The sequence below is a fragment of the Glandiceps talaboti genome, chromosome 12 (genome assembly GCF_964340395.1).
Source record: "Glandiceps talaboti chromosome 12, keGlaTala1.1, whole genome shotgun sequence".
Lineage (NCBI taxonomy): Eukaryota > Metazoa > Hemichordata > Enteropneusta > Spengelidae > Glandiceps > Glandiceps talaboti.
The window spans coordinates 7,751,052-7,778,435 of NC_135560.1; the positions used below are offsets into that span (position 1 = coordinate 7,751,052).

The 27,384-nt window shown below is 35.0% G+C and overlaps 1 protein-coding gene across 1 annotated transcript; it reads left to right on the forward strand.

Moving 5' to 3' along the window:
* Nucleotides 1-187: 187 nt before the first annotated feature.
* LOC144443192 (protein mono-ADP-ribosyltransferase PARP6-like) lies at nucleotides 188-20,237 on the forward strand. Its single transcript, XM_078132578.1, has 22 exons — nucleotides 188-349; nucleotides 3,173-3,265; nucleotides 4,011-4,100; nucleotides 4,959-5,074; nucleotides 6,360-6,434; nucleotides 6,747-6,850; nucleotides 7,452-7,512; nucleotides 9,254-9,344; nucleotides 10,159-10,225; nucleotides 10,719-10,880; nucleotides 11,087-11,221; nucleotides 12,340-12,505; nucleotides 12,779-12,928; nucleotides 13,505-13,723; nucleotides 14,319-14,455; nucleotides 15,327-15,375; nucleotides 15,771-15,883; nucleotides 16,171-16,243; nucleotides 17,067-17,198; nucleotides 18,048-18,111; nucleotides 18,616-18,700; nucleotides 19,969-20,237. Exons 1-22 carry the CDS (start codon nucleotides 265-267, stop codon nucleotides 20,069-20,071), a joined length of 2,370 nt encoding a protein of 789 aa, XP_077988704.1. The 5' UTR covers nucleotides 188-264; the 3' UTR covers nucleotides 20,072-20,237.
* The last annotated feature ends 7,147 nt before the right edge of the window (nucleotides 20,238-27,384 follow it).

The window sequence follows — 27,384 nt, forward strand, 5'->3', positions numbered from 1 at the left end:
TATATATTTAATCACTGCGATATTTTTGAAAAAGTTACCAGAACAAATTTAGCAACTTTACAGGAAATTGTGTAATACCATTGTTGAACACTAAAAAATATTCACACGGCTCCATTACACGCGCTTGCGCAATAAGAGCTCGACACAATCTTCCGGGTGATTGCTATGTTATTCAGTATTCTATATCGCAATCTTTGAAGCCAGGCATTTCTCCACCAAATGATTTCGCTGTTTGCACTGTAGTGACTCAATGAAATAAGGAAAATGTCCCATCGTTACAGGAAGATGCAGGCTGACATCGAAAGCGTCATCGATGTTTGCGAGAAGGATCCAACTTGTCCCTTTACCGGTGGGTGAAAACATGTACATAATATATATCGACATCAGGTGTGACGGGTTTCCTCATATCAGTCGTTCTCAGTTTAGAGTATGACATCATTCGTGTCATTTTTGAAATCAATGGTCCTTTGTTAAACTTAGTCACTAGCAATACCACGTCACAGAAAAAATGATACATGTGCAGCTCTAAGCCATTGTAAAACAATGATAAATTTCACACAGTTCTTTATTTTCATTGGTATTGTTTACATCTTTCGGTCAGTGAACTTGTGATTTAAAAGATGCTATTTTGGTAAAACGCCACCGTACCGACCCAATAATCAACATGTGGACATTCAAAATTAACACATATGTTTAATGGGCACGAGTACAGGTTGCCAAATATTATGAAAGCGACAGCAGCTGTATCACAGTAAAACATTACAAAAGCAAAAGCATGCCAGAGGGTACATCCATAGATCATGCATGTATATTATACTGTATACAAGCTCATTTTTTAATGAAAGTATAATAATGTATCACTATTTGGGGAAAAAAATGCCAAATAATCAATTATTTTAAGAGAGTCTGGAACCCTGTCACACCAGTGAACACAACAAAAAGCTAGACAGATTTCTGTCATCAGCATTCAATTTTGTAGTTGCTGATATCTGACTGTCATATATATAAATTGTTACATTTGTTTAACTGAAATGTCTGTCAGTTCATTAAAAAAGATCAGTACATGTCACATTGTAATTAAGTATTGGTCCCATGAATGCATAGCAAATTAGATACTTTATATTCAGAATGCATTTATATTGAAATATGAAAAGCAGAAGTCTTTGCAATGAATAGAGTTAAAGGAAAAACAATGTTGAAATCTCAGTTTGTCCTGCAGTGTTTTTTGAAAGATTTTGAGACATTTGATTTGATTTTGTAAATGTCAGAAATATCTTTTTAAACAAATAATCAATTTGTATCTGGTTTATATAAATATTAGCAAAATTCTGACGAAAAGTTGTCTATTTGTTATAAAATGTGACAAAATGTGACATGTTTCATGTTTTGTGTTTGTTTAGTGAACTTAATAGGCATGCAAAAGGAAAGTTATTGACCCCAAGCAATATCTTGTCACATGATTTGTGTAATAACATGTATTCTGGCTCAAAGTTGTCTTTTTATGAAACGATGTCTGAGATGAGAACTTACATACTGATTAATGCAAACTACAAAATGTGATACCCCATTTCATGTATGTTTAGTGGACCTATGCACTCGGTGTAAGAGTTGATCACCCCCAAGCAATATCTTAAATTATATGTATGTACTTAGTACAGTAGCAGTCAAACTGAAAATATGGAATAGATTATCTAGTAGTAGCAGACAGTGTCATAACTTCGTTTATTACTATCAACAGTTCTTTACAATATGTCACTATATGCTACCACAGATCTATGACATTCAATCATACAAATTACACTATTGTTTAAAATCAGTGATTTAATTAACAGAATGATAGTCTATTGTTATGTAAATCATTATAACTAATTATTTCTAGGGTTACACTAGGTTTGCTACAATCATTCAACTCTTCCTTCAACACTTGTCTGCCCAAAGGTAGAGTGATTTATGTCAAACAGTGTTCCGGTTCCTTCAGCTTGACAATAGCTGTCACAGAAAATGTCTTGGAGTAGACAGGTGACTATGTCCCAGAGGTCAGAGGTCACGATGCCTTATGCATTGTGGCCAACACTTTCCCTTTGCTGTATGTAGGCAAATATAAGGCAGTCAAGAATACATTTAAATGGAAGTTCCCTAGCAAGTTTGTATGTCACTTATGTCAAAGTTTTGATCGATGCCAGCTCTGTATTGATAAAGTGATTAATATAAGTGAATGAAACCAATGCATTTTGTCTCATATATTAACATCTAAGTTTTTATAAACATAGTGAATTCACCCCTTTAAATCTGTGATTGTTGTACCTGACAGCAGCATGGAGGGAAGAAGTCTATCCTACCTCCATGCTGACAGGTAGTCTGTGAGGTAGGCCATGTTGGTTTGCTTTCACACATCTGCCAATACAGAAGATCAATAAGACGCTCTTGGGCAGAGCAACACAGTGTACCTTAAGTTACAGTCTACCTGGACAAGTTGTAAACAATGTAACAACTGATCTTATAGTGTGAAATTGTTGCTAGTAATTCCTTACAAAATCTATCTCATGAATACTCCATTCCCAGAGTGTCAATTTCACAAGTAGTGATTTTAATCAATTTTTTCCTAGTATTCATTGCAACAGACATACAAGAAAATTTACTCACAAAAAATAAGACATAATTATACCTTTTTTGGCTTGTTTTTATCCTTACTCCTCAAACTCAAAGGATCATATATAGTTCCACTGTAGGTTGACATTCTTACTGCCAGTCTTTTTATGATAAATGTCACCTGTAATAGATAGTGAGTAATTTTGTACTCTCTATCTGAAGCCATGAAATTCATCTGTAATTTCCTCACTTCCACACGGTGTTTTGGTATCCATGGTAACAGGATGGTGGGGAATCAGGAAAAAACTGGCATACGGTAGTTGTTGAAATAGTATATGATAATTATATTTGGAAACCCTGGTAAAATGACTGGAGGGATCCAGGCAGTATTTTACCTACTTACTGCCATTAAGAAAATAAAAGACGATGAGTCTGAAGGAGCGCGTCTTTCTGATCTTGTGAAGTAAATTTGCGTTTAAGTATTAAACTGCCTATTTACTGCAATTTCATAGTATTTGGATTCTCAACAGCGATATTTTCAAAATGTTTGAAATAACCAAACAAATGTCTGCCTTTGTTACAGAGTTTGAACAAGGAGAGAACACCTTTAGTTTTACTTGTAGGAAGAATGATGAAGCAGTCGTATTTACATTCCATATGTCTGATGACTATCCAGGTATGTGACCCCTGACCTCTACATGACCCCTTACATGACCCCTACCAAATTAAGTTTAATGTGAATGTTTTTTTCTGTGTTGATGTTATTATGTCTTTTCTGGAAAGCAAAATACATTTATTCTTTCATTTGCTGACGTTACTTGCAACATGCAAGGATAACAGTCAGATTTTTTGTTGTGTATATATATATAGCTTTACTTATTTGAGTAAGGAAATTTCAGCTTAAACAAAAAGATTTTAATAATATTAATAATCTCAAAGTTGTTATGGAATGATTACATTCAAATATATGTGAAAAGTGTATGAAGTTGGAACAGAGATAACACATACTCTGTGAAGATTTTTTCGATATGTATAATTTCCGCAGAAATGATACTGGTTGTCTTCCAATTTCACCAATGTTAAAAAGATAAAATATTACATAAACACTGTCACTTACAAATTAGTAGAAATATCAACTTTTTGTACAGTAGAAATTATTTACATTGTGTATATTGTTTGTAGGTATGCATAGATTTGTATCAAATATGTATTTGAATGAAAGAATCGCTATGAAACGTGATATTTATGTCAAGTCGGAGATATATATATTTTTTGGTAGATTTGCTTGTTATAGCATGAAAATGATGCTTCTGCTGCAGGGGTTTTATGTAAAATGAGGCGTACTACATGTATTATTATTTTGTATGTATTTTTATTGGATTTCAGAGAATTTTGCACTTTCTGCATATTTTTCGTTTCAGATCATACAATGTTGTCTACCTCTGATAATCCCCACAATCCAGAAATGAAGAATGAAAGGATACCATATATATTTACTCAAATTGCAGCAGGTTAGTTGAGAATGTACTCTAGATTGAGATATTGACGATAATACATATTCATTCATTCATTCATTTTATTGCCAATTTACAATTACATAATGACAGGAAATAAATAAACAAATTGGCAATTTGGAGTCCAAAAAATAGCTTTTCGCTAATCAAGTTTGGCTCCACCTCACAGTTCATATGCATCAAGAGCGATAAGAGCTACACAGAACTAGAAGAAAAATCATAATGGGCGAAAATATGAAAACGAGCTAAGAATGCAAGAATGTGTATTGTATTCATTTGTTTAAATTTTGTCAAGTAGGTACTCTTTAAAAGCTTTCCTGAAAAGATGTTTTGATGTGAGACATTTCATTTCTGTTGGCAAACTGTTCCACAATTTTGTACCTGAATATATTTTCAACACCACTTCCCAACAACTACAGAGTGCTCACAGCTTGTACAGTTATCATCCTGGCACAGACCTGCAACAGCACAACCATTTATACTTCTTGAACTCCATGAGAACACACAATCTATGCAGTCAACAAGCATGGAAGAATAAATCCCTCCCATGAAGGAAATGAAGGGTAGATGTGAAAATTTACAGAAGAATTTGATAACTACTTTTGGGGTGTGGTTTACTTGCGCATTTTCAACTCGTAAATTACCATTAATTTTACATTCATATTACAAGCATGGTGTACAAGATATTAGAATAGTACTAAATGGGCTATCTTTTCATTGGGTCTGCCAAATTACATGTATCTTATTTGGCTGTGTATCTTATAGGGACTTGTTTTCTTTGAGAATACAGTATTACTTTGTATACATCCATGTGAATTCTTAATGTATTGACACCATCTTCATTTATTTCTGTAGCTTGTTGGAAAAAATTAGACCTAAATTTACCTACAAGTGTATCAAATGATGAAAGCATGGAATCTCTAGACATAGAAGAAAACAACAGACCTAATTATAACACAATGGAATCAATGGTAAGGAGGAAAATATTCAGACAATTTGAGAATAGTGTCTATGACCTCAACAATGTTCTTAGGCAAAATAAAAAAAACACACCACATTGTTTCCGATAACATGACTTCAGAAAATAGTGTAGGTAGGTCAGAATTTTATTTTCCTTTACCTTAATTTTTAAAAATTACTTCGACCCCAAAATGAGGTACTCGTTGGTCACTATCCTTCTATGAGAGTTTGATGAGGAAGTAAAGTAAGTAAATGTTGACAATTATAAGTTAAGTAGACGAACACCTTAGTGCAGACTGTACTGTTATAGTCTAAAAAGACCTTGTTTCTCTCTGGAATACAATTTTTTGAAAAAAGTGACCACAATAAGACAAAGGTATGAAGATGTACACAGAAATAGAAGTAAATTGTTACCATTTTACCTTTGTGCATGAAAAAAAAATGTTTAGGGGTGAGGGGCTTAAACTAGGTTAGTCAGATTATCGGAAACACACTGGTTTTTTTTTTTTTATTTGGCCTTATTGTTTAACTTACTATCAAAATATTTGATAACTTCTTGATTTTCAAATATTGCACTGGATATTAAATGCTGATAAATATATGGGAGTACCATGAGTGCCATCACCAGCACTCTTGACTTACCTCACCCCCCTCGTAGTTTTGTGTGTTTTGAAATTCAGAAGATGTATATACAGTTGATTGTCTGGCAAGTGAGACTAATGAAACATTCTACATAGTACCTCAAAGTGCAATCATTATGCACAGAACGTTTGCCACCTTGGTTTGATACTGAAAATAAAGTATACTTTACTACCAGACCAGAAAGACTAAAGAGTTTCAATTAGGCAGCAGGTTGATTTGTACATCTCACACAACACTTTTTGTGATACAGAAACAAAATATAGGCACTGATAACACACACATGAATTCCATTTTATCTGAAAACAGATAAACAGTTTTACATTTAATCTTCCTTGTTTCATCTGACAGTGAAGTTGATTTGTGTTCACAGTGAGATAAAATGTATCATTCTATATGCTTGCATGTTATCACTATCTGTTTTGTTCTATATAATTTGTACAAAAACATTGAGTGAGATGTAAAAACCATTGCACACACTTGATAGTGAACTTTGACTCAGTTGAGTACACAACAAACAGTCCAGTTAACCAGTAGTCATCATTGGCAGCTCATAATATGGTACTGTTGTTCAAATCTCATAAAAAAATTCTGTGCAAATGTTCAGAAATTCATGAGTATAAAGTTACAAAATATTATATTCCATATATATTGCAGGAAAGTCATTACAGTGATTGTGCCGAGGAGTTTGAGGATTTAGATGATGCTGACGAGGAAGATTTTGAAGTAGAGGTAAGTTTTTGATTTATGTCAAGTCAACAAATATGGGATCATGTTTGGCAGCCATTTTGGATTCTAAAATGAGTTACTTTGAAGATCATTTTAATGTCTTCCTCAAAAAGTTGAATGGCGAGTCATGATTGTTTCAGAATTTGAACTGAGAATAGGTTAGAGTTTTCTTGAAGAAAGTAACAGAAGAAGTTTAAGACTTTATTTTATCCGTTATCATAAATGATTGACTCTTAGTAATTCAAAGCAAGTTGGTTGAAGATCTGTTTTAGAGCTGAAAACAATATAATTTCTGATATTTATATTTGACTGCAGGCATATGCCACAGAGGAGGAGGAAGAAGTACATACCAATTCAGTCTTAGCTGATGATTTAGACCAAGTAAAAGTTAGATTTGGTGAAGAGGCTGTCAATACAAGGTGAGTACTCTACTGATTCATGTTAGTGCCTCACTCGCACAAGTGCCCAGTCCTTTTGTTATAGCAATCTTTGTTTTTAGTAAATATTCAAGTCAACTATATCTATACATATCTATATATGTATATTCAAAAATTTTCTATTTTATTAATCAAATTTATTAAATAAACGTTCGGAATAAATCTTTAAGTCCCAACATGAAAATAGATATATCTTGACCAACTTCCACTGTGGCACCCATATCATGTGAAATGGAATTTTTGAACTTTGAATTTGGAATTTTATAGATCTATACCGTTAGTCGACTGATGATCGCAACAGTGTGAAAGACCGTGTAACGGCTCCTGAGTATTTTGCTTGATAGTGCACTACTAATCCATATATATATCTTGAATAAAAACGACAAGGTGGAGACACTCGCCTTACTTCAAATACCAATATGGGCTGGTAATCTGTAAGATATGACATTCATGCCACACTATCAGCTACCACTCACTAGTTTAGAAGCCGAATAGGGCTGAACAACATGACGTATCTTCAAGTCTAATGGGCAGGAGGCCTGGAAAAGCAACTTACACAAAACTGTTCATCTTATTTTTTCAGGACATTTGGTGCTATTGATGATATTGATGTAGAATTGAACCTTGATGTGTCTTTCATTGATGTAAGTTACCCTCTCTAGTGTATTTGTAGCCCAAACAGGCAACCTTGAAAAGGGCTACTTTGTTGGGTCCGGTCCCTGTGTCAGTCCGTCTGTCTGTCGGTCCATAGCCTGGATGTCAACATGATCTCTAACTAAACCACCTGCTAGTGTAAATTGTAAAGATACCGTATAGGAACTAGACTAGTCTGGACCAAGATGCATACATCTGTCAGGCCATTTTATTTGCAGCTGCAATATCACTGACAAATACAACTAAATTGAACCAAATTTGCAGAAGTAGTCATATTATCAATATTTGCTTTGCTTCACATCTAATTGTCATAAAAAAAATAGAATTTGCCATGTAACTCAAAAAATGTATTAAATACAATTTTTAATAAAGAGCTTACCTCACATTATCAACTGTACGTTTTCTTGTCAGGTTGTGACCTTTAACCTTGACCTTGAGGTTCAAGGACATATAGCAAATATGTGTAAAAAAATGACACTTTCTCCCATAAATTCATTTACTCTTAACATGTCTGTCACTTGATTACATGACTTCAGAACCTATATAAGTAATATTTCATGTCAAAGATTTTTAGATTTCTTGAATGTATATTTTGTTTATATTTTTGATTTATTTAGATCCAAAAGTCCAAAAGTTTGTGTACAGTCTGCTAAGAAAATGAAATTCAAGACATTGGTCTGCGTTGAATATAATTGCATAAATTTGCCTTCTCTTGAAAATCTCTACTACTGACAAATTGTCTGTAGTCATTCTCATTGTTGTGAGTGAAAGTACTCATCCCACAAATGACCCTTTTCAGTTTATCTGGTCACTGCTATCACTCTCTGCATGTTTTAGCAACAGAGTTTCCCCGCAGGCAATTCAGTGACTTTTGTGGTAATCTGTCAACTATTGAATAGTTTCAACAGTTTTACATTTGTTATATGACATATAGTTTTAATGTTTGTTTTATGAAAAATGACACGTTGATAAGTATTGGTTTTACCTAGCCCATTCTGTTACAAGACAAGTCTCATGACAGAATTATCAGAAAGATCTCTTGCAAACACAGAAAGGTTATGAAACGGCCTAGACTTAACCAAAAAAAAGGCTGATTTGTGATGAGATAGAAAGAGAGAGGGAGAGAGTGAAAAGTATTTTGTGCATCTGTTCAGTGACATAGACGTAAATAGACCTCAATGTTAAAGTGGCCAAAACAATTTATCATGGCTTCCTACTTGAAAAATCAATGTGAAACAACATTGACAAAGTCTATGTTTTGAAACTCAATACATTACAAAAGCTAAAAAATGTGTGAAAAGTTTGTTATTGTATGTACAATAACAAATTTTACACATTTATTAATCTGTTGCATGTTATTGAGTTATAACAAGGACTTAGCATATGTTGTTTCACATTGATTTTTCAAGAAGGAAGCCATGATAAAATTGTTTTATAAATTAAAAATCCAAAATAAATATCCAATCCTCATCCTTATGGCCACTTTAACATGCCTGTATAGAAAGTTGAATCAACAACCAGACAACTTAGGTACACTTTGTAACATTGTTAAAGATTGAATTGTTGATATGTTTTATTTGGATAATATTTAGCGTAAAATATATGAATTCCATCAATATTTTTGGTCTTGTTGTCTTTATCAAGTCAATTTCATTTCCCAATAGAAAAAAATGAATTATTAGTTTGATTGTAGATACATGTACGTAATTATTTTTTTTATTTCATCTGCAGGAAGAGATTGCAAAAGCATGGAAGGTGAACAGAACTGAGCCAATAGTAGTGCGCTTACATTGTTCCCTGTCTAGGTATTTAGATGCAACAGGTAGGAAGTCATCAGTTTAATAACACTTTGTATTTATAGTATAATATGCTCTCTATTTTATTGAAATTAATAGCGTGTAAATTGTATGCAAATGAATGTAAAATTGTGTTTAATTTATAACATTATGCAAAATATCAATTAAGTAATCAATCAAATTTTGGAGCGCCAATCTCTAGAGAAATGTTCTGTTCAGTAGCGCTGAATGACTAAAGCACACCGTAGGCTTTGGTGAACAATAAGTCTTCAGTATTGTTTTGAAACAATCCAGGCTGGAGGCTTGACGAATGTCAATTGGCAAAGATTTCCATAGTTTGGGGGCGACATATGTGAATGAGTGACCTCTATGTAAATTTATATGTGTACATATATACAACTGCTGACAACAGACCATGGATGAATGGAACCTGTTTAATACAAACAGGGAAAGTAAACAACTGTATTGGATTGATAACACTTGGCTCGGCATGTTGGAACTGCAGAGACTTGTATTACATTTCATGGTTGATAAGAACAATTTTATGGCCTCTTTATGTGTACATGAAATGCCAGGGGAACTGGAAATTTGTTTGTGAAGTGAACTACTATGTAAAGAGGCCATACTACTGTTCTTATCATACCATGGTGTGTAATACAAGTCTCTGTACTTCCAACATGGTGTGCTAAGTGTTATTAATCCAATTCGGTTGTTTGCTTTCTCTGTTTGTTACAGGTTCCGTTCTTCCACAGTCTGATGGTTGTATATATAAATTATGTATATATGTACTCTATAACAACAAAATTCAAATACATTTATATTTTTCGTAAATACACACAGAACCAAAAGTTGAGGTTTTCCAACCATCAAATAAAGAAAAGTTTGGACTTGGTGCTCAACTCAGGAAGTAAGTATAAATATTATGATTAATGTAGTCTAGATAAGAATTTATTTAGCCAACGATAACTTTATATTCATTTTCAAAACTACTTCTTACTATATTGCACTACCAAGACATGAAGCTGTGAAAATCTCCTCTTAAATTTAAATTGAATGAAACAGTTCATTCAGTCTGTGTCTGCCACAAAATAGTTTGAGATATTTTTTTTATAGAATTTCTATGAAAAGATTAAGTAAATGAAGCGAAAGGATTGTCCATCATTGTTTTTGCCAAACATACAAAACATGTATATGGACATGTATAAGAACTGAACGTTTTGTTTGATATTTATAAAAAAAACTAAATCCCTACAAAATGACTGTGTAAGATATCAATGCTAACAAACAATACTCAAATTTACGTTTTGTAAGGTACCGCTCTGTTTTGACATGAGTTTGGGTTTTATACACATACTTGGGTTTACTGTTTAGCGTGACTTCCTGGTGTGTTTTTTTTTCAGGATTTTGGAACAATTTCTGTCAACTCATTGGAAAGAACTCAGCAATGACAATGTCCAAGCCAGACACATTATCTTGAGTAATGATTTACACTCAGAATCATCCAATAGTTCATCACCACCTTGTAAGAAATTGAACACAGGAGGGCAGGCTTGCACTCGCAGGTAAGTTTACACTCAGAATCATCCAATAGTTCATCACCATCCTGTATGAAATTGAACACAGGAGGGCAGGCTTGCACTCTTAGGTAAGTTTACAACCAGAAAAGAGTACTCTTAGACTATAGTTCATTACCACCCTGAATTGAAGAAAGAATACTTGGTGTGATTGTAGTTAACTGCTGTACACTGTTGTTTTTCTTTCTCTACAGTGTCTCTGTGGATGAGTCAATGATAGCTAAAGTTACTGAGATGGGATTCAGTTCAGATGTTGCACACAGAGCTCTCATTGTCACAAGAAGTAATATCGATGAGGCAGTTAATTTATTACTTAATCAACCTGAAAGGTAATATTTTATTAAAATGACATGATAGTAATTAGAGCAAAGATGTTGCTAGGGCAACACACAATAAATGGTTGGTGTACTCTGAGTAATGAAACACCAGATGATGAATGGGGAATACATGTAGAATAAAAACTGCTGAGTTGAAACGTGTATTGACACTATGACAGAACCCCATGACGCATGGGTGCAAGTGTGGCATACGCAGGGTATTTGCATGAGTGCTTGCAGTGTTCTCTGGGGTCGTACTTTCACAAGCATGCGAGTGAAAATACAGCAGAAAGCACCGCAAGCACAAGTGTAAATACCCCTGAGTACACCACACTGGAACTCAAGTGGGGTGGGGTTCTGTTACTATTACATATGTTTATCCGAAACAACAATTTCTGAAAAAAATGACATTATGCAACCACACGCTTATGTGTAGAATCATGTCCTCATTTGCATACAAGTATGCAATAATGTTTGCGGTATTGAACTGAAGTGAAAATACCACTAGTATGTGCATCACCAGTGCAAGTAATACTAGGTTTTTCGAGGTGTTTTTCTCTTTCAAAAACATTTTAAGAAATACCTAATGGATGAAGGAATCCTACCATTTCATCCTCAGGCTATCATTGTAAACGGCCATCTTGGAATTACCCAGAATGCATTGCACAAGTAAAGTTCTCTCAACTGAAAGACTTTTCAGAAATCATTGAAAAATTTTCTGTTGAGATTGTTTTAACTTCAGCATCTGTAGTCTGATTTTGTAACTATCTAAACCATCTTGGAGTAATCACGAGCTGAATAAGAACTATTCATCTATGTGAAATACTGAATTTTCATTAGGTGTTTATTTTCACTCTTTTCAGTGTTATGTTTCCTCAAATGAAAGTCGAATACCTCTGACAACACTTTTTACACATAATGACAATGCACGTCTATACCATGTAAACATCCAAAAAGGATTATCAACATACAGGCGTAACACCGGTGGCATCCTTTAGGTCTCACCCGTGTTCAGGCGAGCATGATCCATGAGATTGGCAATATTGATGCTGGGGAGGGCACATTTAAAACTGTCTATCGTCTTTGATTGTTGTACCAGTAACGTTTCTTTTTTTCCTTCTGTTTGACAGCGTTATAGATGTCCAAATACCCCAAGATAATAATGCAAATAAAAAACCCAAATCTAAGTTATTTTCCCGGCAGAAGTCAGTACCATCAAGTTCTAGCAGTAATATGTTTATAGACCCTAACTTTGGGGTTTCAGATGAGATACACTTAATGCCTTCTTTAACACAGGTGAGTTGAAAGGTTTCAATTCTCATTACCATAATTTTACTCCCTAGTTGAGTAGTAAAAGTAATGCGATTTATTGGTTGACACAATGATCGTGCGGTGCTTTGCATGCTACACATGCATTACTATAGGTGCACCAACAGATGTGTGACAACAACTGAAAATCAAGTTGGAATACCGGTAAATACATTCTTTTAGTTGAATGAATGAAAAATTAATGCATCAGGTTTTTGGTATTTACAACCAATGTTTAATCCTGTATTGTTACAATTACAGAATGGTAAAAATGCCAAAAATGTGCCAACGCTGGACTATGGTTTCCTGGTTCAGGTTATGCTGTACATACGAAATAGGATACCAACGCTAAATGAATATTGTGTTGTCTGTGATGAACCGCATGTGTTCCAAAATGGTGCTATGCTCAAGGTACGTACTACATGTAACATTATCATTTTGAGATGTGAACAACTTGACATGTACAATACTGAACAATACTGTACAATACAATACATTACATTACATTACATTACACATTACATTACATTACATTACATTACTAGTATCACAGGTGTATGATTATTAGTAGGCCTCATTGGAGAATTCTGAAACATACACACAAACATAGCAACCAAGACAACATGCATAGCAACTGTTTAACCAAAGTATTTTGATCAAAAACACAAAATCTAGGTACACTAAAAATGAACATTCGATATTCATATACAATATTAAGAAATGCTTCAGACACAAAGAATATGTCCCAGAAAATATACATTCCAAAACAATTGCTTAAATCCATAGCAACCATAATAATGTTCCTAGCAACTGCCACTGTCCTCGGAAAAAAACACATTTCAAATCATTACTGAAACCATGAAAAAGGACAGAGCAACTGCAAACTGAGATATAACTTCTCAAATAACAATAACATAGAATTAATTAATTTGGTAGTCAAATGGAACCGTAATGTCATTGGTGCAATTTTTTTGTGTCAAAATTCAGCCTGCTGTTTGTGCAAGAGAACTGTGTGTCTTTGCCTTCCAAAATTTGGGTGTGATGCAAGATGCAGCTGAGGATATAGCAACTGGGGCTGAAGTGGTTGATTTATTGGTAGCTATAGCAAGCTCAGCTGTACGGTCACCGAGGAGAGATTTGATCTTTGACCCCTATCCAATGATAGTTGATCCACAGAACCCAAGAGAATTTGCTTTTAACCCAAAGGTGAGCTATATCATTTGAAGATTAACCAATATTTCTAGATTAGGCAAAATAAGAAAAAGTTTGTGATCCTAGGTGCCGACATTGTCAAACTGTGTGAATATAGAACCACACTGGATGTTGTGGTTTAGTACTGTCTTTCTGTTGGCAAATACCACGAGTGGTTAATAAAATTATATCGCATTCTTTGACTGTTCTATTTATCCTTCATCAGATGTTGAACATTTAGATGTTATTCTCCAATATTTTTCTTTGTTCAGCCAAGGAAAATACGAGTGACCTAAGGGGTCTTGGTAACTATGAGTCGATAGACGAGTAGTGACAACCCTTAGGTCACAAATATTTTCCAGCTGAATGAAGAAAAATATTGGAGAATAACATAATTATACCAGTGCCAGTAATATCAAAGAAAAATCGGGGAAAGTAATGTCAATTTTGAACATTTTGACTCATATTTCAAACACAGCAGAATCAGTACCATAGACATGTGTTGTCATGACATAGACACACGTTGTCATGTCATGAGTATATATTCCATATTTTCTATTCTAGATGGCTCATGCATGGTATAATTTGTTTTGTTTAATTTTTTTCTCAGAAAAAGAATTTTAACAGAGTGACCAAGGCCTTAGATAGCTTTATCTCAGTCAGGGAAATGACACAGATTGCTAGCTCTATGGAGATGAAGAAGAGAATGGACAAAGAAGATTGTATGGCATATCCACTATTCCAGTGGTAAGTACAAATGTAACACTAAACTCATTTAGATTACCCCTCCTACCAGTAGTACTAGTACTGAGTGAACAGTATGTATTGTGACTCTAAAAACTTATCTTAGTTTCAGCAAATGATTTCACCAAAATCAATCAGTGTGAAAATGGAATTATTTTCACAGGCGAATTCTGACTAACCACAGGTGATAAATACAGATTTATTTGAAATCAGTACATTTCTCCACAAAAGTGACTTGGTTATAAGTACACAGAATATAGACAACATTCAGAGAGTAAGAAAATGATGATATCACCTGTTACTATCTAACAAAACATTTTTTGTAAAATGTCCCAGTTGCAGCTAGCTAGTGCACGGCTTTAAACCGGTGTACATACCATGGTAAACTCTCACGTTCATTCATTTCCCTAAATGTTGATGATATCTTACTTAGGCCTTAAAAAATTTGTTTGGTTCCGCGGTTACCCAACCCCCACCTAGTTTTTCACTGCCAACCCTAAACTTTTTTTACATTTTCGAGAAAAAATAATAAAATTGTGAAAAAATTTTGAAGTCTCGCCAGAAATAGTGGACACGGAAACTGACATCAACTTAATAAGTGACAATATGGAAAACAACGGAAAACATAACTACCTGAACTAAACACTCACACATGATTTTTTTTTTAAATAAAATAAAAAGTCTACCTACCCCACCTATTCTAAAATTGAGTGTAATCGGAACCACACAATATTTTTAAGGCCTGTGTCATGATCATATCCAAAAATGTAAATATCCAAAATCCAAATATAATGTTCAAAATTGTGTGAAAACCGTACTTAACTTTTTCAGATGTTTATTTCACTGAAATTTATTGATTTTATGTTTATTACAGGATTATATCTAGTAACAGGTCACATATAGTCAAACTTCCAGATGCTAGGGTAAGTAGACGGCACTAAAATAAGTAGACATGGATGTAGTCAGCCTACCATCCAGTCATGTGGGGATTTGTCTTCATTCAGCCAAGGAAAATATGAGTAACCTAAGGGGCCTTGTCACTATGAGTTGTGAGACGAGTAGTAACAAAGCCCTTAAGTCACAATTATATTCCAGCTGAATGAAAAAAAATATTGGAGAATACTATGATTATTACTCCTCAAGCATAATTTATGAAAAATTGGGGAAAAATAATCATGGTAACTTTAAATGCTTTGAGTATCTCAGAACCAGCTACGAAGACCTGTGTTGGCATGATGGGTATAAATTCCCATATTTTTTGCTTGAACACGTTCAATTTGGTTTGCGTGTTGTTATAATATGTTATGTGTCTTCACAGCAAATCAAGTTTATGCACACACCCCACCAGTTTCTGCTGTGCAGTAGTCCTCCCGCCAAAGAAGCTGCATTTAGAAGTGCAAAGAAGGAACAAGGAAGTGTTTTTGCATTCCAGTAAGTGACAAAAAATGTGTTTTATTCTGAAATTGTGAGATTGACAAGTAAATAGATTGATGGAAATCAGACAGGCAGGTAGGTAGAGAGACAGACAGACAGACAAATTGACAGACAGACAAGCGGACAGACAGACAGACAGACAGACAGACAGACAGACAGACAGACATTTGACACTGAAAGTGTTGATATCTTCTTGACTTATTATATGGAGTCTCCCTGTGTCAGGGAATCCACAGTTCTTGTGATAACTCAAATCATTCTGATTTCCTATTTTGTTGTTTCAGTGGGTCACATATTGAAAACTGGCACTCTATAATGAGGCATGGACTTATTGTTGCCTCTGGAACAAAACACCAGGTAAGCCTGAATATTTACATATTTTGAAAGCTCTGTGTCTTCAAATTGTATGAAACAACAGTTAGCCAAATATGTTATGAAATATGAAATCTAGTCATCTTACCTTTATGTAATCAATAAACAAGATCAAGTTGTTTCCATGTTTTAAATTTTTGTTTCCTGGAAATTGTGATTTAATCAAGTGTATCTGTGTGACTCTAGGATCCATTTTCAAAGACATGCTGTTCTTTTGGGGACGACCACACAATGTCGCACAAGCTCAATAACTGAACTTTGTTTGTTTAGGACAAAAATCCCTCCCCTCACCCTAAAAAACATCCACAAGTCCGACATCAGCATGTTCATTTATGATGTGAAACATATTGAAAATTGTAGCAGTCACACCACTACGATTGATGCAATGTAAAAACACGATCATAGCAAACACATTAAAATACCACTGTATATCACATTTTTAGTATATCACAAATTTTAATCAACTTATCAACATCTCAGTAGTAAATACAGAACCTGTTATCATTAAAGGCTTGGAAGTTTTTGGAATTTGGTTAGAAGTGTGAAAATGAAGTTCAGCAATCGCATTAACCCTTCTCCCCCTAAATGAACGAAGTTCATTTATTGAGTTTGTGTGATATTGTGTAATTGTACAAGTTCAACCTTTTCCTGTAACCATAAGTCCTTTCAATACAAATTAATCACACACAACCTACTTTAGAATATTAAAGATCAAAAAGAAATATGAACCCCCTTGCTGCTTTGGAATTGAATCTCAAATGCTCAGAATGTCTTGTTTATTAACTGCTCTCTGTATTTTGATTTTCAGATGCACGGTAGTGCCTATGGCAAAGGTATCTATCTTAGCCCGAATGCTAGTATGTCATTTGGTTATTCAGGTATGGGACATAGTTATCACCGACCAAAACATGTATCTCAGCCATCACCGAGTGTACAAAAGGTAAGTCATGTTTGCATGGTGCATCCATTGCTACAGCTCATATTGTACCTTAAAATACATTAGACTCTAAACACATGACGGAAGTAAAGGCACCATCCAACTTATGTAAGTCACTAGAAAGTTGTACAAATATAGCATGTCTGTATCTGTCCATCTGCATTAATGGTTGAGACTTCTTATATTTGTGTGTGTGTGTGTGTGTGTGTGTGTAAGTGAAGGTGTAGGTGTATGGGTGGGTAGGTGTGTGGGTGTAAGTGAAGGTGTAGGTGTATGGGTGGGTAGGTGTGTGGGTGGTTGGATGGATGTACAATGTACGTATGTATGTTGTACATATTTATATATGTACAACGTCTGTAGATATTTATTTACAAATGTATGTATGTATGTATGTATGTATGTATGTATGTATGTATGTATGTATGTGTGTGTACATGCGTGCGTGCACGTGTGTGTGCGTGTGTGTGTGCAAGCGTGCATGCGTGTGTGTGTATGTATGTATGTATGTATGTATGTATGTATGTATGTATGTATGTATGCATGTATGCATGTATGTATGTATGTATGTATGTATGTATGTATGTATGTATGTATGTATGTATGTATGCATATATGGATGACTGGATGTAGCATACATACATGCACAGACAGACAGACTATCTGTGTCTTTATAATAATCATTCCTTCTGATGTAGTTCATAATTCTTATTAATAGTTAAATACACCCATGATATCTATGACGGCTTTCATTTCTCCAAGTGTCATTTATTGCCAACTATGGAAGGATATTGATTGTTTTCGGTCCAATTTTATGGTTTAGATCATTAACTTCCCTTTCTTTTTCACCCTCAGCCAAAGTCTAAATCTAGTAGGTTTCTCCAGAGTAAAAATTTAACATGTATAGCACTATGTGAAGGTGAGTTCAACGTTTGAAACTTTTCTTTCCATGTGAATAACTTGAGAAGTGTGTACTGGCTCAAATAATGATTAAATTTGGTTGAACAAAGGAATGATGGTTCCACTTCTGATTCAAGACCATGGAATCCCGACATCGGGGTTTAAAGTACAAACTGAATACATGTGAATATACTTTGAATTGGGGATACATAAAATACAGAACGTGTATGTAGTAGTGTTGTTTTTTAGGGCGATATTGAAGTAGGTAAAATCTACCTGGGTTCTCCCGTCATTTTACCAAGGTTCCCCACCAAATTCATTGTATAGTATATGAGAAACTATGCCAGCTATGTCAGATTTGCTACATCCTGTTACAGAGGTTTCCGGCCCTTAGCAAAAACACTGTGTAAGAACAGTTGGTTAGTTGATATCCACTTCAATTTGTAAGCAAACCTATGGCATCTCTTGTATATGTCTTGAATCAAGGAACCTGACAGCTAAAATTGTCATATTTGTTCTGCAGTAATAAATGGTAAAGATCTACGTAAAAATGGCAATATTTGGGTGTGTCCTAATCCAGACCTTGTCTGCACCAGGTTCTTCTTTGTGTAAGTACCTTTTTATGTTCAATTTAGTTTTCATTCACTTTGAATAATCAAGACATTATGACTACACAACATCCATCAACTGCCTTGAAAGAAAGTCATTGAACTCATATATCTTAGAGCGCCCTCAGACGGTTACAACCTGTCATTATCCAGCAGCAAATTGACCAATCACAGAGTTCCTTTTGTGCTATCAGTGTTGACTGCTTTTCCAACATGGCTGCCTCCATCAGCGAGTTTAACTTCAAAGTTGTTGAAAGGTGCTTTGATATAAAGAGGTTCACATATCCAAAAACAAAGTTTTCAAACTGTTCTCAGTGGAAAAAACATGTTTGTGATAATTGCTACATGTATATATAGAGAGAGTAAAGTCAATATGCTATACCTCTCTACTGTAGATACATGGACACACCCCATTGGGCATTGAGTTGTCAATGGCAGCCAATCAGGTTAACCATTGCATTTGGGCGATCTAAGAAAAATAAGCTTCAGTGATGTTCCTTCTAGGCAGATGGCAGAGAGATAGATATCATAGTCATAATGGCTTGATTATTAGTCCCCTACCAGCTATATATACAAACGGCAATCATTTTGTTTTGCTAGAATGTACTGACTACAGTGACTAGGCTTCTGTATCTGACTGTATAGATACGTCAAATGACCAGATAACTGGTATACGATTGACAGAGAGACAAGGCACTTAGTCATACTGGATGGATGCCTTGAAGACATCAACAGGGTACCAGCTATTACAATGAGATCTGTCCATCCATCCATCCGTGTGTGTGTGTGTGTGTGTGTGTGTGTGTGTGTGTGTGTGTGTGTGTGCACACCTGTCCATAATAAGTCATTAAGAGAGACGCCTTTCAAATGTCTATCCCATATTATTTAATGTAACCTTTCTTTTGAGACTTTGACCTTGACTTTGACCTTCAGGGTCAATTATCAAAATCCATGAATCACAGGGTAAGGCTAGCTGTATCAAAACACGGAAAATTTAAAGCCTGAAGTACAGAATAATCAATATGTTTGTTAAGTGTGCACATTGAGCAGTGACCATGTATAGTGGATGTACATATCAGATGTATAGCTAGAGGGTCTATCTGCCCCATACTCTAACTCCCTAGGTTGACGACAAATGTGTATCTATCGTACAAACAGGCAACTGTTCTACATTTGTGTTTTCCAAGCTGTTTTTTTGTTGATTTTCAATGTGAATCTGGTAAGTTTTATACCTCAGGCTCTATAAAATGTCGTGTTTCGTTGTACAGATATGAAGATGGCCAGGTAGGAGATTCATCAGTGGACACAACAGTTGAAAGGTTCCAAAGAGAGGTCCTCAAAGCCATTGGTAATCAAACATATGACAGTTGAGAGTATGAATGGACGCTTGAAAGAACATTTTAAAGAACATTGATGGCCACAACATGTAAATTACTGTAACCACGGAGATATATTGGCCATTGAGATTTATAATATAAATGGCCACTTGAAAGGAACAGTTTAAAAACATCGATGGGTACAACCTGTTAATTTGCAGTAACCATGGAGATGTATTGTTCTTTACATAATTTTGTTTGGAGTTGCCATGACGTGCAAACTCTTCAGATGTGTATACAGTACTAGTCTGTCTACAGTGAAGACAGAGTGTACATTATTGTGATGTTCGAATTTGACATACCCAAAACATTTACTCTTTGAGAGACAAAAATACATACCTGTGCAGTGGCTTTATGTAACCTGTGTATGATGATTAGAATTGAAGCATTTTGTACACATCAAATCTTTGTGTCTACCCCTCAATTTGTCTCCAACAAGCGTGGTATCAACCAATTGTTTTCTATGAAGGATGATACCATTCTGCATAGGGGTGGATGACGCGTGAAGAGCACACTGTTTAAATGAGTGGAAACATGAGATATACAACACCAGTGTCCAGCACCAATCCAACCCCCACACCTTGTTTTAAAGCTAGCTTGGTATGATTCAATGTATTCTATGAAGGATGACACCATTCTACATAGGGGTGGATGAGGCGTAAAGAAGAGTTACACTTTTTCAGTAGGATGAATTGCAAGATATACCACAGCAGTGATGCAGCTCATCTTGGAGTATGTTAAAATCTTGAAGAATAATCAGAAACACGCTAAACAAGGTCATTGAAGTTACGAAGTAGCTAGCAGAATGAAGAATGGAGTAGTTTTTTTTGCTGGCTATGAGCTGCTATCTACTCTCCCGTGCAGTGACATTTAGCAACATGATGAGCTGTGACTGGATAGTAGTGCAAAGACCAGGATGTGTAACCTTTGACCTGGCACAAAGATTTAATCTAATGTGTTGTAATCTGTTGATGTACATTTCAAACACTGTCAGTAAAGAAGGTCTTGTAGTATTAATTGTTTTGTATAATAGTACACATTTTAACAAATGGCAATTTCTTGATAATTTTTAAAACAAAGTCAGAGATGTTGAATTATCATTTACAGCGAATGACAGATGAAGAAATAATCATTTGTATAGTAGAATACTTTGTTTTTTTTAAAAAGAATGTCATCTTGAGCTTGAAAAGCAAATCTAGGTGAACAAAATATTTTGTCATAGATATGGCAGAAGTGTAAAATGCTTTCATTATTTCAAGAGAGTGACAGGTCTATCTAATCTTTGCAGCATACTGTTTTATTATCTCCTTGCAGTGCTTTGTGTTTTGTGTTTTGTTCCTTTTATTTTAACTAAGAGAGTACCATGTAGCTGACATCAAGTTTAGTATCTGGCTTCAAGTTCATTAGCTGAATTCAAGTTCATTAGCTGGCTTCAAGTTCATTAGCTGGCTTCAAGTTCATTAGCTGGCTTCAAGTTCATTAGCTGGTGTCAAGTTAATTAGCTGAATTCAAGTTCATTAGCTGGCTTCAAGTTCATTAGCTGGCGTCAAGTTCATTAGCTGGTGTCAAGTTCATTAGCTGGTGTCAAGTTCATTAGCTGGTGTCAAGTTCATTAGCTGGCTTCAAGTTCATTAGCTGGCGTCAAGTTCATTAGCTGGTGTCAAGTTCATTAGCTTGTGTCAAATTCATTAGTTAGCATCAAGTTCATTAGCTGACTTTAAGTTCACGAACATAACCAGATTCGGTTTCATTTTGATTTTATTTTCACTTACCATTGTTCAGTGTTCAGTATTTTCCAGCTTACACATAGATTATGTAGATATTCACATTAGAACTTTTTCAGCCAGCTTAAACCATTGAATAGCCAAAACAACAAGTGTGAACAAGTAATTTTGAACAAGTACACATATTTTGACCAGACCAAACCCATGTATATGTTAGTTATCAGGCCTGGTGTGTGTATCTGAGTATTTGTGAATGACTTTCAGTTAGCCAATTTCCAAGTTTCAGTGTCTCCCTTTTGACAACACATTCTGTAATTTGGTTATTTTTATGTCAGTATGAAGGTCAAATTTGAATTTATTTATTTTTTGCATAATTTTGTTATATCGCTGTGAACATCATCATGTGTATTCCAACAAGATTTTGTGTATGTGAACCAAAGCATTGTGATATCAAACCAAAGTAACATCCTTAAGCTAATTCCAAATGTACACATACACACACAGACACAGACACACAGACACAGACACAGAAACATAGACGCACAGACGCACACAGACACACACACACACACACACACACACAGAGGGTGAGATAGATAGAAATTACACAAAAGTGTGAAGATAACCCCATGGCATCATTCACAGGTAGCGATAAGTTTATCCAAAACTTGTTATTGCTGTACCATATTGTGTCTGATGTAAAAAGAACATAATGTTAAGTTTTATTAAGACAGAAAACTTACCTACCACAAGCTACGATGTGTACAAACTAAAACTAATGTTGTTGTATGTAGTAAATTACACAAGTGGTTGATAGTGGTGCATTAGTATAAACACTGAATGAGGTGGTGCCACTTGAAAAAAAATAATCAGAGATGCCACCTTACTGTGAGTGTAATTATTGAATTAATTATGGCACTCACTTCACACATTCATTTCATTTTCTCAACCAATCATTGCCTCTGTGATCGGTAGTGTAAATAGTTTTCATTCATCATCCTTGGCATTGTAACATTTCCTTTCATGGTGAACACGTAATGGAGAAGATGTGCCTGGGTGTTGACTGAAATATTTACCAAAAAACAAAAGTACTGAACCCTTACTTGAGTGAGGGCGCTAACACAAACAGATAGGGACATCAATGAACTTTGCGTGGCTTATATCAACATGCTGTCTTAATAGTTTATGTCTGTGTTAGCTTGCCCATAGCTTATCTGCATTGCAGTGACATGTTACTTCTGATTTTAAATTTTAATACAACTCGTAAATGTGTCACAGAATAAGCAAAAGGATGGTGTAATAAATCTGTTCATATCTTTAATATCTTCCTAGTTACAATACACTTCCATGACAGTTTGTTATCAGTATTCATTGGTTTATGTGTACAAGGCAAACTCAGAATTCATTATGGAAAGAAACAACATAATCTCTGTCATGCCGCCCACAAAAATGTTGTATTGTGTTGGAGGGTGATCAGTACCCGCAGATACCATGAACCAGTTGCTTATAAATATTTGTCTACCCCTAAAATATTTTTGTTGCTGCGAAAGTAGTTAAGACTTTACCTTTGTTATCTGTATACTCAAGAGGATCTATACTCCGATTTTAGATTTCTATTTTTCTTTCACATATTACAGTTTATTTTCCTGTAACGGAGACAGTTGGGATTTCTTGCGAAGATTGTCTACACTCTGTATTGTGTACACTTATTATGTTGTGAATTCCCTGGATATGATTTGTATTTAAAATGCATTCCGAGATTCATCCAAATACAGTTATCTTTTTATTTCCGATTTCAGTTTTCAAAAAAGCCATAATTTAATGAAATTTCAATTTTAAAAAAAAAGCCATACTTTGATGTAATATCCAACTCAGTGAGTATGAATTTGGAACAGAGGCTTCTCGCCATGTAAATGTACTATTTATAATTCACCAGTCTGAATGATTTAGAAATACCAGTGCATACATATGCATATAGTAATACTTTTGTGCAAAACAAATAATTTTATTGCGATAAATGCAGTGTGGTAGATGATATGGCTATACAAACAAGCCTTAGATGGGACAGTAGTGGGTATGAAATCACCCCGAAGCTGTCAAGTTGTTATTTGATGTTTTGATTCCTGACAAACCCGAGTCAAAATCATGATGATGAGGTCAAATCATGATGAGGTCAGATCATGACTGTGGTCAAATCATGATGAGATCAGATCATGATGATACGGTCAGGTCAAATCATGATGAGGTCAAATCATGACAGTAATTTCAGGCCGTGATGACGAGGTCAATTTGAGATGATCTCTGGATGCACAAGACTGTAAGATACAGACATTCGTGCTACACTATAAGCCAGCACTCGTCATAAAGAAGCCTGATAGGGCTGAACAACTCGACGTATCTTACAGTCTATGGATGCACCAGAAAATTGTCATTGAAAGGTTCATTTTGTTTGTCTAAAACTTAGATTTACAAATTGCTGGTGATGAATAAAATATGTTTCCGTACTCAAGTAGAGTAACATATTAAGTACCTTCATACGAAGACAAAGAAATGCAGAAAAAGGCTTCAGCTCGCAACTGAAATGTTGTTTATGTATAAAGTAACTTCAACATCTTTACACCACCAGTGATCATTAGCTCATCACAATAGCTCATATACACTTACTTTACTTTCTGTTAGATTTGAGACATGATTACTTTCTTAGGTCAATTTTCACTGTACGTACAAGTTTTGCGAACTATCACTGAAAACAATGGGTCCTCAAAAAAAAACTTCTACTGCACTAGCAAGTACTGAATTTTCTGTATAAAAACATACCACAAGTGTTTTTAATTGCCTTCTATTCCAAATAAAGTTTTTAAAAAATTGAAACCTGAATTTTTTTTAGCTTTGTTTTAAATCCTTATGGATTCAAGGGACCACGCTATTATGTCATTTTATTTAAAGTGCTGTATCGTACCTTTAGTCCTGTACCTTTCCATCTCTTTGTTTTATCAGTGTAAATGAATAATCTGTGTTTTATGTCAAGGGAACTTTATCCCATCAAAAGAACCCTGATGTTGTCGCAAATAAAGTTTTACAAGTTTTCATACATAACTGTCCTTGTTCTGACTGTGTACCTTTGGTATATATAGAATGCTTGGTCAGAGGTCAATAAATATATAGCCAGGTCAATAAATATATAGAGTAATAGAGTACAAAGGCCAATGGATATATAGAGTTCATGATTAGAGGTCAATAAATATGTAGAATTCATGATCAGAGGTCAATAAATATATAGAATTCATGATCAGAGGTCAATAAATATATAGAATTCATGATCAGAGGTCAATAAATATATAGAATTCATGATCAGAGGTCAATAAATATATAGAATTCATGATTATAGGTTAACAGACAGATTAATGGACATAGAATGTATGATCAGAGGCATGATAAGAGGTCAATGGATACATAAAATACATGATCAGAGGTCAATGGAGATACAGAGTACACAATCAGACATCACTGAGTATATAGTGCATGAGCAGAGGTCAGTGAATACATAGTGCATGAGCAGAGGTCAGTGAATACATAGTGCATGAGCAGAGGTCAGTGAATACATAGTGCATGAGCAGAGGTCAGTGAATACATAGTGCATGAGCAGAGGTCAGTGAATACATAGTGCATGAGCAGACATCAGTGAATACATAGTGCATGAGCAGAGGTCAGTGAATACATAGTGCATGAGCAGAGGTCAGTGAATACATAGTGCATGAGCAGACATCAGTGAATACATAGTGCATGAGCAGAGGTCAGTGAATACATAGTGCATGAGCAGAGGTCGGTGAATACATAGTGCATGAGCAGACATCAGTGAATACATAGTGCATGAGCAGAGGTCGGTGAATACATAGTGCATGAACAGAGGTCGGTGAATACATAGTGCATGAGCAGAGGTCAGTGAATACATAGTGCATGAGCAGACATCAGTGAATACATAGTGCAGGCTTTTTTTCCATCTACACAAATAAAATCATGTTTTCATGAAATTAATTCTAGTTTAAGTTAAGAAAATGTCGATTACATATTCAAGAAGGTACAGCAACAGCTATTCATTCTTAGGATGATTAAAAGTTTTAATGTAGGCTGTCATATACCGGTTATTACACCATGTACTAGCCATTTAGAACAAAAAATATGGAATATATACTCTGGTCGTTCTACGTTACGACAACGCGCGTCTACGTCAAGACAACATGTGTAAAGTCTACGTGACGAGTTATACTGTCTTCAAAATATGAGTCAAAATGTTCAAAATTGACATTACTTTTTGATTTTTCTGTGATATTACTGGCGCGGGTATAATTATGTTATTCTCCAATATTTTTCTTCATTCAGCCGGAAAATACTCGTGACCAAAGGGTTGTCACTACTCATCTATCGACTCATGATGTCACACCCTGGGAATATGAGGGTCTATAATATAATAACTTTTTTTATTGCTAGAAATTACAGGCTTACAAAATACTCTAACCTTATCCACAAATGTACAAAATGTCAAAATTTACAAGTCAAATGAGCCACAAATTGAATAGATAATGTAGAGAATTACAAAACAAATTTCTGGCTAGGGCCACAAAGATAGTTCTTAGGAATTAGTCGAACTTGTGGCCCAAAGAAGAACTAATTGTGATTATGCGGTGTGTTGTGTCAGACTGACAGTTGGGAAATTAATAAGAATTCATTTGACAAAAGGAAAATAAAGTGAGAACCGAAACAATAAACAAATCAATTTGAAAAAAAAGGTGTGCCACAGGACTGCAGAAAGTTGGCTGTGATTACACCCGAGTCCAAAACTTAGTAAATCAATACATTAAGATAATTACCCTCCTTAAAGATCAAGATCTTTCTCATCTATTAGACGGAGAATTTTACATAACTTAGGAAATAGAAAGTAATTTGTTTATTCACTCACTCACAGTACCATCACCATGAAACTTAAGTCGGCTATCCTGGTCACCCTCCCATTGTGTGATCTCGTATGTTTCGTACCACCCCCATCCCCACCTCCTCCCGGCACAAAAGCACACATGCTCATCCTCAGTGGTACTAGTCTAAAAGTTTAGTTCATACAGATTTAACTTACAAACTCAGTTTTGTGAAACTTTCGCCTACCCATGGTTGATGTAGCTTCTATCTAGCTGTTGAATCTCATGGATGGAATGAGATAAAACAGTTGCGTCAAATACATCCGTCATTTTAGGTGCTAAGGTATGGCTTATGATCTATTCACAATGACTAATTCAATAGCCTTTTACAATGTAATAAGACCATAACGTTCGTGGTCCAAGTTTTACTATAGAGATCTTAAGTTATAGGTGGATAACAAAATTAGAATAATTATCATGGTTATAGTGGTCATCATTGCTTCCACATGGGCAGGCCCACTCACTGCGAAAAAAAGACACTTCTAAATACGTCAATATTAACGATATTATCGACATTTTATTGTATTCTGATAGAAACGTTCTGAGACATAACTCGGGAAACAAATGCCTGTGACTGACAAATATCCCTAGGTGCTAAAATACAAACTCCACGA